This window comes from Erpetoichthys calabaricus, chromosome 3 (assembly GCF_900747795.2).
Source record: "Erpetoichthys calabaricus chromosome 3, fErpCal1.3, whole genome shotgun sequence".
NCBI lineage: Eukaryota > Metazoa > Chordata > Cladistia > Polypteriformes > Polypteridae > Erpetoichthys > Erpetoichthys calabaricus.
In genome coordinates this window covers 206,892,086-206,909,220 of record NC_041396.2, presented here as the reverse complement: position 1 = coordinate 206,909,220, position 17,135 = coordinate 206,892,086, and the positions used below count along the sequence as shown (strand labels likewise).

General features: G+C 36.7%; 1 protein-coding gene across 1 annotated transcript in view; it reads left to right on the top strand.

The window, feature by feature from the left end:
• The window catches only part of phip (pleckstrin homology domain interacting protein), a 202,300-nt gene that overhangs the window by 39,898 nt on the left and 145,267 nt on the right, over positions 1 to 17,135 (top strand). Inside the window, exons 8-9 of the mRNA XM_028797719.2 lie at positions 12,239 to 12,460; positions 12,824 to 12,924. Of these exons, the coding sequence (XP_028653552.2) occupies positions 12,239 to 12,460; positions 12,824 to 12,924 (323 nt within the window). The remainder of the gene's footprint in view (positions 1 to 12,238; positions 12,461 to 12,823; positions 12,925 to 17,135) is intronic.

Sequence of the window (17,135 nt, the reverse complement as noted above, 5' to 3'; positions counted from 1 at the left end):
CTGCGCCACCTGTGAGGATGATTATTCCAGAAATGCTTAGTATTACATACAGTGGTGTGAAAAACTATTTGCCCCCTTCCTGATTTCTTATTCTTTTGCATGTTTGTCACACAAAATGTTTCTGATCATCAAACACATTTAACCATTAGTCAAATATAACACAAGTAAACACAAAATGCAGTTTGTAAATGGTGGTTTTTATTATTTAGGGAGAAAAAAAAATCCAAACCTACATGGCCCTGTGTGAAAAAGTAATTGCCCCCTGAACCTAATAACTGGTTGGGCCACCCTTAGCAGCAATAACTGCAATCAAGCGTTTGCGATAACTTGCAATGAGTCTTTTACAGTGCTCTGGAGGAATTTTGGCCCACTCATCTTTGCAAAATTGTTGTAATTCAGCTTTATTTGAGGGTTTTCTAGCATGAACCGCCTTTTTAAGGTCATGCCATAGCATCTCAATTGGATTCAGGTCAGGACTTTGACTAGGCCACTCCAAAGTCTTCATTTTGTTTTTCTTCAGCCATTCAGAGGTGGATTTGCTGGTGTGTTTTGGGTCATTGTCCTGTTGCAGCACCCAAGATCGCTTCAGCTTGAGTTGACGAACAGATGGCCGGACATTCTCCTTCAGGATTTTTTGGTAGACAGTAGAATTCATGGTTCCATCTATCACAGCAAGCCTTCCAGGTCCTGAAGCAGCAAAACAACCCCAGACCATCACACTACCACCACCATATTTTACTGTTGGTATGATGTTCTTTTTCTGAAATGCTGTGTTCCTTTTACGCCAGATGTAACGGGACATTTGCCTTCCAAAAAGTTCAACTTTTGTCTCATCAGTCCACAAGGTATTTTCCCAAAAGTCTTGGCAATCATTGAGATGTTTCTTAGCAAAATTGAGATGAGCCCTAATGTTCTTTTTGCTTAACAGTGGTTTGCGTCTTGGAAATCTGCCATGCAGGCCGTTTTTGCCCAGTCTCTTTCTTATGGTGGAGTCGTGAACACTGACCTTAATTGAGGCAAGTGAGGCCTGCAGTTCTTTAGACGTTGTCCTGGGGTCTTTTGTGACCTCTCGGATGAGTCGTCTCTGCGCTCTTGGGGTAATTTTGGTCGGCCGGCCACTCCTGGGAAGGTTCACCACTGTTCCATGTTTTTGCCATTTGTGGATAATGGCTCTCACTGTGGTTTGCTGGAGTCCCAAAGCTTTAGAAATGGCTTTATAACCTTTACCAGACTGATAGATCTCAATTACTTCTGTTCTCATTTGTTCCTGAATTTCTTTGGATCTTGGCATGATGTCTAGCTTTTGAGGTGCTTTTGGTCTACTTCTCTGTGTCAGGCAGCTCCTATTTAAGTGATTTCTTGATTGAAACAGTTGTGGCAGTAATCAGGCCTGGGGGTGGCTACGGAAATTGAACTCAGGTGTGATACACCACAGTTAGGTTATTTTTTAACAAGGAGGCAATTACTTTTTTCACACAGGGCCATGTAGGTTTGGATTTTTTTTCTCCCTAAATAATAAAAACCATCATTTAAAAACTGCATTTTGTGTTTACTTGTGTTATATTTGACTAATGGTTAAATGTGTTTGATGATCAGAAACATTTTGTGTGACAAACATGCAAAAGAATAAGAAATCAGGAAGGGGGCAAGTAGTTTTTCACACCACTGTATCTATCTATTATAAAAAGAAATCCTGTCCTGGAAAGCAAAAAGCAAGTTTACAATACGTGATCTTCTCAGAAGACATTTTAAAGACCTTCAAGACCAAAGACACGCCCTACTTACAATCTATCAAATAGGACAATAGGAAGCAAAACATTCAGTCTTGTGAAGGATTTGAGCACACACAGATTCAGGGCTCTCAGCGTGTATAAAGAGTATAAGGACAGTACAATATAAATTAAATGTAGACATCTAAGCGAAGAAGAAAGCAGCGCGGAGTAAAGAGACTCAAATACGTTGGACAGAAAAAAGAGCAAAAAAGAATAATCGAGGTGCAAATTCAGAAAAATAAGGAAAGTAATCATCAGCCCGGAACAAGTGAAATTGAAAAAAAAAACACGTCCAATCCGGCTCAGAATTAAAAGACAATGAGTAAAATGACAAAGTAGAACTTCATAAAGACGTTTACAAACGTTGGCGCTAAACACATGCAGAGCAGGTTAGAGACTATGAAACCAGTGAAATTAGAAAGGCTCAAAAAAACCAAAAAAAAAAACCGCCGCTATACACATGTGGAGAAAGTTAAAGGATATGAAAGTAGGAAAATTAGAAAATATAAAAAAAGAAAGTAAAGATCGCAGTTGCGCAAACAAACAAACTGCCTCATTTAACTATGCACCAGTCTAACTTTGGTTTTGCACAATAATTACTACACTATTGCACCTTAACACTTAATTCTACTTTATTCACATAATTTTACTTATTTATTATGTTCTACTATACTGTTATCTTTCAGTCTATGACTTTTTGTTAATCTAACTGATATTCTTCTAACTTTGCACAGTTTTTGATAAGCAGATCAGGATGCATTTCACTGCGTGTTGTCCTGTATAACTATGCATGTGACAAATAAAGAATCTTGAGAGTTTCAAAAACGGAGTTTACCGCACATGCATTTATTGGTTACTTGGTTCATGTATATATATTTATCTGTCTGCTTATTTAAAAAGCTAAATTTACCCCAGGAGTCAAAAACGTTTTGTCTAGCCCTTGTACAAAAACCTAGACAAAAGCTGGGGTATTACCTTGGTAACCCCATGTACTTTTGGAACTGTGACAGGAAAATAGCACGACTTTACAGACAGGAGTCCAATGCAGAACTCTACTTACTTTTTTACTTTGTAAAAAAAATTATTAACTGCTGATGATGTAGATCGTTTTGTCTGTGCTGAAATTCCAAACAGAGAAACCTATCCTGACCTCATTAAAATGATTCAGCATATTGGGACTTGCAAGATTACAAATATTGTTTTTACAGAAGTTCTGAAATAAAAGTGAAACTAATGAAATAGCAACAATTAAAGGGAAAAAAAATCTTAAAAAGTGTGTATCCGGAAAACCAAACACGGGGGTTGGCGAGCGAAGCGAGCAGGGGGCAAAGCCCCCTAGTTTATATAATATAAATATACTCCTTCTTTGTCAACTTGAATGGTTGTTTCTGTTTTAACATGCTTGTGATTTTGTAGCATTGGCTAAGTTGTAATTAAAAAGAATAGCATTTATCATGAACAAGATATTCATATGAACTTATTGTTCTCTTTTGAATATGCTATAGTTCTAGATCAAAGCAGACAAGTAAATAAAAGCAGAAAAAAATTTGCATCTGCCCTGCACTACATATTACCAATACAGGATGTTGAGACATTTTCCAAAAATAAAGCTAATTGGTTTATAGTGTAAATTATGGAATTGCCAAGTTCGTTAGAAGAATGTCTTTTGGAGCGTGCTGAAAACTGTGTTCAGTTTAGATAAACATTATACTGATACAAGGCTGATTGTTCCACAATATAGTTAAATGTAAGTTTCAGAAACCTATTGCACTGCCTGTTATATATGGATTGCCAGTTCTGTTCATGTTATTCATTTTAGCATAATCCCCAGTTTTAGCCCCTGGAAGATAAGAGCATAACAATAGTGCTTAAATGAATGTAATGCTGTTACAAAAATAATACTTTAATTTTAATGATCAAAAATGTTTGTGATAATCCTACTCATTAAAGCACCTATTTGTAGTCTTCCCTTTGTTGACATTTGAGAACATGTTTAGTTGCTTCACAACTTCAAGACTATTTGAGTTCTATTAAATATATTGAGCACATTTTTAATCTAGTTTTGTTCATAACACTGACACAAAGTTGGTAAAAGTTGCAACTGACTGGCTTTGTGGTGTTGATTCTGGACCATGTAGCATTCTTTTTTTGGATTTTATTGTAACATTTGACAGCATTATTTCATGCACTAGTAATGGAACATCTTTTTTTATATATTCTAATTCATGGTTTCAGTAATACCTCACTTATTCAAAGAAATGCAGGTCTGTCTCATTCCATCATACCCATTGTGTGACACAGTGGTCAGTTATAAGACCTTTACTCTTTATTGCTTAAATTTTTTTTGGTTCAATTATACGTCACTGTGTACACCTTTTTAAGCAAATAACATACAGCTTTATGTTTCTACCAGGCCTTTTTAAACTTGCCATTTCCTTTTGCGATTGTTATCTCTGAAATATTTAAAGATAGATGACACATCATGTTTATAGTAACAAATCAGAAATTCTTCTTGTAGGCTCTAAACCACCCATTGAAAATCTGGAACCTCAGCATCCACATTTATCTTTTAAATTAATAGTGTTCTTTGTTCATTAAGTATTTTCTATTTGATTAGAAGATATTCCTGCTCATTTAGTAAGCACAGTACAATCTCACCACATATTTAAATCATATAATTACAAAATTTTGTTAAAGATTATTTACCATCTTGTACTTTTCATTCCTGTTCTCACCATCTTGACATCCCTTCATTCCACTTTTATACTTTGTGTAATGGACATTAATTTTTACTGCAGTTTTAACTAAATCCCAATTTTTTTTTTTTTTGCTTGTTGACTTTTGCCCATACAGTGACTGTAGCTACACTATGTACAGTCCTAAGAAGACAAACCTCTTTCTTGTCATTTTATTTCAGCACAAGCACTTCACCCTTTTCCCAAGCTACTGGTGTACCTCGCTGTAATTTAGCTGTGAAAGTCTTCAGTCATGCCACAACAGTTGGGATGCACTGTTCCATATACATCAGTCTTTCTTTTCAGCAAATAGTACTGGTGAAGTATAAAAATTGTCCATGGTTACACAGTAACCTTGATCCAGCAGAGCATCTATCAAAGTTGACACTGATGACATAGCAACGCCATACTGATTGTTTTTTGGATCAAAAATGGTTCCTTTACCAGTGTACAGCATCAAATTCCAAATGTATTCCATTTTAGACTCATAAAGCTCATAAAACTTTATGCCAGATCTTGCTCTTTTTGATGCGATGTACTGTATACATGACAATCTGCCCTTATAAGTCATTAGACTTCCACCAATGCTGACATCATGGTCCAGAATATAAGCAGTCTGAAAATTTTGCTGCAATGGCCTGGTATATCCTCAAAATTTTCTTCAGTTTGATGAGAACACCCATTCAGCACCCAAAGTCTTCATTGTTGTCATTGTTGGATATTTCATAATTAGTGAAAACCTACACTCAGACGTAATTTCTCCAAAGAACGGCAGCACTGACAGCACTTTTACAGCCCGAGTGATTCTCGGTTCTGATGCCTTAAACAAGATGCATCTGTAAAGTTGCCCGAGTGACACTTGGGACTAACTCTCTTATCACGGCTTTCGCAGCCCGAGTAACACTCCAGTCTAATGCATATTACGACATTATACAATAACATTAAACAGGTAGAGCTTTTTTTTTTTTTTTTTTTAGAGTAGTGTCAGGATTTATCAAGGTTTGTTTTTTTTGAATGCAGAAATGTTTTTAAAAATGCACTGTGGAAGCTAACTGTCTTATGAACTTTTTCAGCTTTGTTTCCAAAGGTAACACAATATATATATTGCATTAAATGAATATGTTTGGTATTTAGTTATTTATTTTCTAAATATTATCATTTGACCGCTGTAGATATAAAACAAAACACGCCAGAAATTCTTGAATGTTTAGTGATCAGATTCTTTCCCCCAAATATTTCTTTTGAAGATTAATTGCATTTGTAAATGTGAATAGTGTTCTATTTTAAGGTAATTGTGCATTTTTGATACATGAAGGTAAAATTATTCCTGTTTCAGTTTTATTACCAATTTACTATTTATGCTCCGGGCGCTCCGGTTTCCTCCCACAGTCCAAAGACATGCAGGTTAGGTGGATTGGTGATTCTAAATTGGCCCTAGTGTGTGCTTGGTGTGTGGGTGTGTTTGTGTGTGTCCTGCGGTGGGTTGGCACCCTGCCCGGGATTGGTTCCCTGCCTTGTGCCCTGTGTTGGCTGGAATTGGCTCCAGCAGACCCCCGTGACCCTGTGTTTGGATTCAGCGGGTTGGAAAATGGATGGATGGATAAATCATTTATATTTTCCATCAATGACAAACATTTCTTCTATAAAGTTTTTTTTTTTTGTTGTTTTTTCCCCCCTTTAACTGTATAATCATTTAAAAATGAAATCTAAATTTCTTTTGAGTAATATTAGAGCATTTAAGGGCAGCACGGTGACGCGGCGGTAGCGCTGCTGCCTCGCAGTAAGGAGACCTGGGTTTGCTTCCTCCCTGTGTGGAGTTTGCATGTTCTCCCCGTGTCTGCGTGGGTTTCCTCCGGGTGCTCCGGTTTCCTCCCACAGACCAAAAACATGCAAGTTAGGTGTATTGTCGGTTCTAAATTGTCCCGTGTGTGTGTGTGCCCTGCGGTGGGCTGGCGCCCTGCCCAGGGTTTGTTCCTACCTTGCGCCCTGTGTTGGTTGGGATTGGCTCCCGCTGATCCCCATGACCCTGTGTTAGGATTCAGCAGGTTGGGAAAATGGTATGGTATGGTAGAACATTTAACCTGGAAGCTAAATATTAAGGTTTAAATGTTACGTTCTAAATTGGGAACTGTTTTATTTACTTTGTTGAACAAAAAATAGAAGAACAGCTTAGCGACATTAAAATTAAATGACAATCTTATTCACTTCATTAATAGTTTGACTAAAATTTCAAACTTTATTGCTTTATTAACAATAAACAAATGAGAACAATTAGAAAACAAACAGTACAACAGCAAAATCAACATGAAAACAATATCAGCGGTTAACTTTTAACAACTTTCATCTTTGTTCATCAAAAAAGTAGCCAATGTTGAAGAAGTCAACATAAGAAAAAAAGAAAGAAAATTATCCTCCACCGGCACAAGTTTGAATAAAAAAAAAAAAAAAAATAAGTCAGTAATCAGGCAGGAGAAAAAGTTTGTCCATCTGCGTCATCTATTACTCTTCAGCTAATGCTTGAACAGTGAGCATTCTTCAACAGCATGATCAGAATGGTCAAATATTAGAAGTATAGGTTTATTTTATAAGCAACTAAATTTAAATAAGTGTCAATCAATGCATACATTTGCTCTGGTTGGTTCATTGGTTTACACCCAAATGATCTATATAAAATAAAAGTATATTTTGCTACATTCTGGTTGTTCTTATACTCTTTGGGTTGAGCCACCACCCCTGAAATTTCTGTGTATATAACAACTGTACAATCTTGTTGAGTACAGGTCATCTGATCTCTTACACAAAATGTACTGAAAGATGAGTATTACATTTTTGTCTCAGTTGTTCACTTGACCATTTTTAGATTTCCCGATATGCCTGAACAGGTTTCTGACATGTATTAGCAGTTTATGCTATTTTTTTTAAGATGAATGCTGGTTTACCCTAAAATTATTCTTCCACGCCAAACAAGGTAATTCAGTTTAGCTGGCTAATTCAGCATCTTGCGTGATCACCATTTACAGCCACTACTGCCCCTAAACCTGCAGTTATCAGATATTATCACATTCCTGCAGAAAATTCTGAAATTTCCTGGTTATAGGCAGGCAGCATCTCCATATGTTTTGATCTAGGGCATCCCAAAGATATTCTTTTGGGTTAAGGTCAGGAGAGAAGGCAGGCTAAAGCAGCACCTGCACGCCATAATTAATTTTACAGGGTAGAAGGGACCACATCAGTTGTGTGGTATTGTTCTGCTGTATGGTCTGACATTTAGGAGATATGAGTAGAGGGCCTCATACATAATCTTTTGATCTAAGGCCAGTAGCATGGAACCTGTTCCTCACTGTCCTGTCATTGATGTTGCCTTTGTGTCTACCTGACAATTTCAGCAGGAGTACCGATGGCAGAAAACATTATACCTACATGCCAAAATGGTGTCAACTATCTTATCTCAAGTCAGTCAAGCTGTGGCACTTTTTAGGGGCCTACCTTATTGCTGATCTTCTCTAACTTTTATGGAGAGAGTAATCACAGCAATTTGTCTAGGAACTCTAGTTTATCAATTTTTCTCAATTCCTAATCCTTTCGTTTCCTACCCACAGCTCTTAACCATATGTGAGGAATGTAGACTGATATGTATATCAAAAGCTTTCTGAGAATTTCCTGAACCTGCTACCTATTCGGTATTTGCAAAACTTATAGTCACTTCTAGCCTTATTTGTTAATAAGAACCAGAAGTACTATATTTTGAGCTGCTGCCAACCTATGGAGAATAAGCCATTCTTTTTCTAAGAACAAACCATAGCCTCGACCCAGTAAAGGTATTTGACTTTCAGTTGGGAAGCCTTCTAAAAGGAACTGTCTAGACTGCTGTCCTATCAAGCATTTTATTGTCTGCCAAGTGATCAAATGACTGCAACTGTTCTTTGCCATGGTAAAGAAACTACTACTTTCACCCGTTTGAACAGGAGTCTTAAAGGGTGTGTTCATTTCAATTCTTAATAATTTTCTGCCTCTCTGTTTTGCTTCTAATCCGTGCCCTTTCTCTCTGTGGTGCTGACATTTATTTTGATGGACAGCTATCCAAATGCACAAATTTGGTTTAAGGTAAAGAAAAAAAAGTCTTAGATGATAACTTTGTATTTTCAGCATGTGGATGACATTGTGATATTTTCCCTACATTGCAGGAACACTCCAAAATACTCTGATACACATTGCTAAGGTGTAAAAGAATGTAGCACTGTCCCTCGGCAATGTGAATATCTGGATGTCCCTAGCCAGGTTAATGAGATGGATACGGAAAATCACCATTTCTGTACTGACTTATTCCATACCTTGGCAGCCAACTATCCCTAAAGGCAAACAGCAAATATTGGCTTTAAGCATCTCTTTCAGGAAACTTTGCCTTTCAGTCTTTAAGAATCATAACCGTATAAAGATAATTGAGCTCATGGTCTATATAAGCTTTTTATATTTCTAGTCTCTAAGACTTGTACTAGCTACATTTATCATTTAACAATTTACTAGCTGCAGTTTTCATATGAAAAGCCTTCAGATTATCATGTAAATAAAAGTCTTGATAAGCTCCATTAATGTTATTTCTGGAAGGTCCTCTTCATCTGGATAACCATTGCACAATTTCTAGTGTCTCCTGTGAGGCAAACATTGCCAACACTGAAGGTACTGTATGTATGATCCTTCAGATCCAACTTTGATTGATGGGCCCATGCCTCAAAATGAATGATACACATCTCCAGAGACAAATTTCCAATTCAGAGGGAAGCTGAGGTGACAAAATCTTTGGCGGCACCAGAAGGATTAATTGAAACATGTCTTCAAAGCCTGCCTTATAAAATGTTACATGAACATCACAAGCTGGGAGCCTCTACCAATGGATTTTCCTCTGTGGTGACAGATGACTCATCAGTAGCTACTTGATTTTGACATCTTGGATCTCTCTGGTGAGGCAGACAAATGTCGGTAATGACATGGAGAGGGTGTCAGAACTTAATTTGCAGTAGTAGCTCCCAAATACAAACCTGTAGCTCAAGAATTGGACTCTTTAGCTACCCAAGCACACAGATAAACTTTGTCGATATCATGATTGTTTTGGTTGTCTGCAGCATAAATGTAAGCTAGTTATTTAACCATATTTATTGTTCATGTAAATGCTGTAAATTCTAACTTTATCAAAATTTACATTAATATGTAAAAGTATATTAGCAGTATGTTAGAGTAATGACAGAGTAATTGTATGTCTATGAAACTAAGAGCTGAATTGAAATGAAGAGAATTAAGTGAAAGATTCTTTTTAATGAACGGAAGCATCTCAGCTTTATTTTTAGTAAGTCAGCTGCTTCTCTTGTTCATGACCTTAGCTGCAGTTCTAAAAAAGCTTTTGCTTTTTAAAGTCCGATGAAAACTCAGACCTTAAGCAGCATTATCTGTGTTTTGTCATAATCTTTGTGGACAGATGCATTTGAAGTAATATTAGCAAATAACAATTTTCATGAGAACAGGAAGTTCACCACAGCATATCTCACCTGTTTTCTTAAAGCTGGGAAAAATAACATCCATTAAGGTTTAAGGTCCTCAAAGTAGCATTATGTATTACACTGCTTGGTTGTTTATTTCACACACAGTATCTATGGTACTCAGAGTCGTCAATAACCTTTGTGTAAACTGAAAAGGTTAAGCTCTTACAATATTTCCTCATAGTTCAAACCTATAGTCCTGAAATCAGTCTAGTTGCTCTTCTGTGGACAAGAACTACAAACAATATTCCAGATGTGGTCTCACTAGTGAATTGTTTTGTTTAACACTTAGCTTCTCGTGATTTGCATGCATTACATTGTGCTATTAAACCTAATATGTCATTGCCCTTCTTAATAGTTTTTGTATTGTGTCTTTCAATTCTACTGTAAGTAGTTAGATCACGCTTACTTTTGATTTATGACAGATTAATGTCTTTTATTAACTTTAGAAAGCCCATTCACAATCTCTTCCCCAGGCCCTATTAAAGCTTATTCAATTTTAAAATAGTGATTATTATTATTTTAATTCGTTTTCTTACCTTTTGTAGAATGTTTAATCTGGCTGTGAAGAATTGCCTGTGCCTGATGCCATCTCTATTCACAAATAAAAAAGCAGTCCTTTTCTACTGCAGTCCAAAATACAGAAAGATGTTTCACTCTCTGTTTAAAACAAAAAAAAAACTTCCTTCTAATATGTAATAGCATAATTAATTTTTTCTGAAGTTTATCAAATCCGGCAATGAAGACACTAGGGAGCATTTACTAGATAAGCGATATGAAGTTTCAGTTTCTGGACTTTTTTAATGACGTTGCCTAGAATGTTAACAAAAACTTCAGAGGCCAGCTTTAAATCATTTTCAGCCTTGACTCCTTCAATTAGGCCATTTAATTCTGACTTTTTTCTCTTCTCAGTTTGTCTTTAGATTTTGCCAGTCTATTATGAAATCCATCTAACAGCTACACAATATTGGGCATATTGCAGCATTAATGTTTTCAATTTATTTTCATTGATACAGTATGTGCATTACAAAAAATATCCCAATACATGTTGCATTGTAAACATTGATTATACTCAACAGTGTATACCTGCCAGACAGACAGAAATCAACTTATATAAATATCATTAATATGCATGTGTGTTTGAAACTTTCACATTTAAAATGCATTATATGGCTGGTTAGTTGTATTTCATTGCTGTTCTTATTGTTAAAATTGGAACTTTTAAAGACATTAAGCTATTGCCCTTTTTTAAATGTGGTGTTACAGTGTCCCATAGGGAACGTTTGGGCATTTATGTGGCATGAAATTAACCACACTTAACATGCTATTTTTTCAACCCCTACAGGCAAATTTGGATGCCATGAAATTGATTGATTAATTTTATTTTTCTGGAGACAGATTTAATTTCTTAAATTTTTGTTATAATATTGCAAGTAAATGTAAAGAAAAAACTTTAGATTGCTGTTCTATTTTTATTTTTAAGGTAGAGTGGTTGCTTTGGGGTGATTGTGTAGAAATGGGAAGATCTTAATGTATAGGAAAAGAAAATGTAATTGTACTTGGATATTGTGAGAGATGTGTTGTTTTTGCTAAGGGGATGGAGGATCTCAGGATTGTGATATATTAATTTTCCAGCAAGCATCATTAAAATATTTCAGGTTAATGTAAATTCAAATTGTGGCAGAGAAGCTTACAATTTCTTAATACTGAGTTGTTTCTGTGGCAACTGAGTAATTTTCAGTTCTCAGGTCAGGTACATGCGGTATTTTGACAATGAAATCATCAGGGTATTAATTCACAATCTTCCATCCTTTTATGCCAGATGAGTCTATTTTACAGCAGAATGTTTATGCACCTTATTAATTATTCTTAAAACAAAACTTCCTATTCAGAAATACATGATAGATATTTCTGTGGGGTTTCTCTATGACTGCTTCGGGTTCATTTAAAATTGCTTGAATGTTTATTGCTTTACAAGCTTACAGTTAAAAATTTAATTGTTTTGAATTATTTTCTAAATTTTTAAATAAGAACTATTATCAAAACTGAAACTGTTCTCTGAATATGATAAAATATAGTAGGTAGTTAAAAAATAGTAAAAGTAGTAAATATAAAATTGTCTAGTTTTTGCCAGTATTTTTTGAAAAGAAATTATCTGCTTTGTACGTTAACATTTTTTTTTATTTCTGATCATTTAAAGGGCTCAGATGACTGTTTAGTAAAAATTTGGGCAACAGATGATGGCCGGTTGTTAGCCACTTTGAGAGGACATGCCGCTGAGATCTCTGACATGGCTGTTAACTATGAGAACACCATGATTGCTGCAGGCAGCTGTGATAAAATGATCAGAGTATGGTGTCTTCAGACCTGTGCACCACTTGCTGTTCTTGAAGGACATGGGGCATCTATCACATCATTGCAGGTATAGCCTTCAATATTTCCCTCATGAGAGATTTCGTTTACTCTGGCAAATGTCTTATTTTTAATAGTTTTTATTTAATCAAGACAGAATAATCATATTAGATAACATTAAGATAACTTTCACATTTCATGTAGCATATGTTGCTAATTACTATTGAATACTATAAATGAACTTGCACTTATTTTCAGATGTTCTATTTCATGTAATTGGTATGCATTTTTATATGCATCATAATTGTGTCATTTAATCTCTTGTAAAGTATGATAAGACTCACAAACAACACAATCAAATGTATATTTTCAAAACACCAAATATATACTATATATATTTAACAAAAAATGTACTTTTTTGACTTCATTATAGTTTTCTCCATTGTGTTGTGGCTCGAAAAGATTTCTTTCTTCTACTGGGGCAGATGGATCCATTTGCTTCTGGCAGTGGGATTCCAGGACATTAAAATTTAGGTAATGTGTGTAAAATTGTTTTCTGCTATGATGTTAATTTAAATACATTATACAATGCAAGCTGTATATTTAGAGAATTATAAATTATATTGTAAAGATGTATTTATTTTCATTCCAAATAATGAATTTTTATATGCCAGTGTTCTTTTTGCTTTAATAAGACCGACTTTAGCACCTTTATGTTGGGTAGAATGCCCAAAGGGGGCTGGGCAGTCTTTTGGCCTGCAATCCCTACAGATTTTTTTTTTCTCCAGCATTTTGCCCCTTGAGTTGTTTTTTCCTGTCCTCCCTGACCAACTGACCATAAATCTTAATGGACTTAGTAAACTTATCTTCAAATTAGGCTTTTTAAATTCAGTGATGCGCTTATGTTAAGCGTCAAAATAAGAAGTATTTATTAGCAACTTTTTGTTCTGTGTGTGTGTGTGTGTGTGTGTGTGTGTGTGTGTGTGTGTGTGTGTGTGTGTGTATGATCTGCTTTGCCCATGGTTAGTTTTTTATAGTATGCACATGAGTGACTACCTTCTGTTTATTTGTGTCCCTAATGTAATATATGCTGTAGTGTATATTTCATGTACTTTGAATATTTACTAATCGCTGTCCTAGGACAACGGTTAGATTGACCTATATGTCCATCATGCCTCCTCAAGTACAGTTTCTGTAGTCCAGTGCTAGAAATGCCTGTTGCTATTATAATTCTTTTTCTAACAATGTGTAATACAGCTTTATATAATATTTAAAATAGCTACACTATACAAAATAGGGAAGAAATGCTTAGAAAGGAGGAACATACAGTTTCGAAGTAAAAGCCGGAACAATACAATAAATCCTGCAGTACCTGTTTAACTTGGCTTTGACTGCGTGGTGTATTGTCCCTGTCTTTGCATTAGAAGGCTCGCTCACTTACTAATTTTTCTTCAAAAACCTAACAATCCTTCTGTATATCCTATTCTGTTGACTCCCACCCCCCCCTTCTTTCCACTCTAGATACACGACCTACTGCCAGTGAGACTATTCTAACTTGCTTTCAGTATTTTTAAGACCCTTCTTTTAAATAAAGGGCCACCTTTGGTGGCTTTCAGACTGCCTACTTTCCCAAATGCAGGGTCCTGTCTGTTAAACACAAGATCCCTTAGATGCCACCTACAATGCCGGTTAGATGAGAGTTTGCACTGTAAGGCTGAGTTGAGTAGCCACTTGACACTTATGTTCTATCCACAAGATGGAATAAAGGGCTGTGAGACAAATTAAGTGTATTCTTTCTTGACTTCTGTCACGTTTGCCCATAACAATGTGGCGTATAGACCTTTTCATGAATAAAAAGAATATTTTGTTTTTGTGGAATTAGTCTGCTTTGCCAATTTCTTTGGAGGCAGGGTTATAATGAAAGGGGTTAAGAAAATGACAAAGAGGAATTAATGTTTTCAGTCAGGCAACATTAAATCGACTATTTGCGCTAAGCTACTTTCTGGTTGTTGACTGTGTAATTTGTGTGCTGTATTGTAATATTTTGCGTAAAATATGAAGCAGTTACACTATATTGTACTTTCCATATGAAGATATTGAGTTTTAAAGGAAATAATTCAAACCTGTGTCTTTTGCACTAGCAATAAATGTGCTTTCTTTGGTGAATATGTGCACACTACAATTGGAAAAATATTGAGCAAATAACAACAATGCAGGAATCCAATTTTTCTAAACTTCTAAGAATTAAAAGGGAAGTACAGAAACCTTAATCATGCCACAAATCTGCAAAGATTATGGCACTTCACCTAGCCGGCACTTCCATCTGGATTGATGCATTCAGAGCTATATTAGCGTGTATTGCATAGGCGCCATCTATGAGTGGGGGCATAGGGACAACAGTTACTTGCAACAGTAATGCTGGAGAAAAGTTGTGATTGTAAAAATGAACTGACTAGTATATACCAGTTTCATTTTGAGTCTGTATGGTTTTTATTGACTTTTAATTTAAGAAGTGATTCTAATCTAGTATTATTGCTTATGAATATCTAACCTGAATCTGCAACATTAATACCAAGTATTAATGAGTGACAAGTTCACTATAACTCCAATTTTCTTTCTGTGCTTTCATTTTTATCAAGATAATTTATATAAATTAAAAAGATCATGGGCCCTGGAACTGACACCTGCAGGAGACTATATTTAACATCACCTACAGTGCATCCGGAAAGTATTCACAGCGCATCACTTTTTCCACATTTTGTTATGTTACAGCCTTATTCCAAAATGGATTAAATTCATTTTTTTCCTCAGAATTCTACACACAATACCCCATAATGACAACGTGAAAAAAGTTTACTTGAGGTTTTTGCAAATTTATTAAAAATAAAAAAATTGAGAAAGCACATGTACATAAGTATTCACAGCCTTTGCTATGAAGCTCAAAATTGAGCTCAGGTGCATCCTGTTTCCCCTGATCATCCTTGAGATGTTTCTGCAGCTTAATTGGAGTCCACCTGTGGTAAATTCAGTTGACTGGACATGATTTGGAAAGGCACATACCTGTCTATATAAGGTCCCACAGTTGACAGTTCATGTCAGAGCACAAACCAAGCATGAAGTCAAAGGAATTGTCTGTAGACCTCCGAGACAGGATTGTCTCACGGCACATATCTGGGGAAGGTTACAGAAAAATTTCTGCTGCTTTGAAGGTCCCAATGAGCACAGTGGCCTCCATCATCCGTAAGTGGAAAAAGTTCGAAACCACCAGGACTCTTCCTAGAGCTGGCCGGCCATCTAAACTGAGCGATCGGGGGAGAAGGGCCTTAGTCAGGGAGGTGACCAAGAACCCGATGGTCACTGTCAGAGCTCCAGAGGTCCTCTGTGGAGAGAGGAGAACCTTTCAGAAGGACAACCATCTCTGCAGCAATCCACCAATCAGGCCTGTATGGTAGAGTGGCCAGACGGAAGCCACTCCTTAGTAAAAGGCACATGGCAGCCCGCCTGGAGTTTGCCAAAAGGCACCTGAAGGACTCTCAGACCATGAGAAAGAAAATTCTCTGGTCTGATGAGACAAAGATTGAACTCTTTGGTGTGAATGCCAGGCGTGAGTCACGTTTGGAGGAAACCTGGCACCATCCCTACAGTGAAGCATGGTGGTGGCAGCATCATGCAGTGGGGATGTTTTTCAGCGGCAGGAACTGGGAGACTAGTCAGGATAAAGGGAAAGATGACTGCAGCAATGTACAGAGACATCCTGGATGAAAACCTGCTCCAGAGCGCTCTTGACCTCAGACTGGGGCGACGGTTCATCTTTCAGCAGGACAACGACCCTAAGCACACAGCCAAAATATCAAAGGAGTGGCTTCAGGAAAACTCTGTGAATGTCCTTGAGTGACCCAGCCAGAGCCCAGACTTGAATCCGATTGGACATCTCTGGAGAGATCTTAAAATGGCTGTGCACTGACGCTTCCCATCCAACCTGATGGAGCTTGAGAGGTGCTGCAAAGAGGAATGGGTGAAACTGGCCACGGATAGGTGTGCCAAGCTTGTGGCATCATATTCAAAAAGACTTGAGGCTGAAATTGCTGCCAAAGGTACATCGACAAAGTATTGAGTAAAGGCTGTGAATACTTATGTACATGTGATTTCTCAAGTTTTTTCATTTTTAATAAATTTGCAAAAACCTCAAGTAAACTTTTTTCACGTTTTCATTATGGAGTGTTGTGTGCAGAATTCTGAGGAAAAAAATGAATTTAATCCATTTTGGAATAAGGCTGTAACATAACAAAAGGTGGAAAAAGTGATGCTGTGAATACTTTCTGGATGCACTGTAATTTGCAAAAATTTGTTTGGGTCTTTGATTGAATTTTGAACCTAACTATATGTTGATCCTTGAACTTTCACTAGCTTTACCTTATCCACTACTTTTTAAAAGCATGCAGCCCATTCATCAAATGCTTTTATTGCTTGTTCATAGTATTCCAGTACATTAGTGAAACATAATATACCCAATCTAAAATCATGCCATGGTGACTGTTCACTAATTCACCTGTACAAGGTAGGCCATCCATCCATCCATCCATTATCCAACCCACTATATCCTAACTACAGGGTCATGGGGATCTGCTGGAGCCAATCCCAGCCAACACAGGGCACAAGGCAGGAAACAAACCCCGGGCAGGGCACCAGCCCACCACAGGGCGCACACACACACCAAGCACACACTAGGGACATGCATGTCTTTG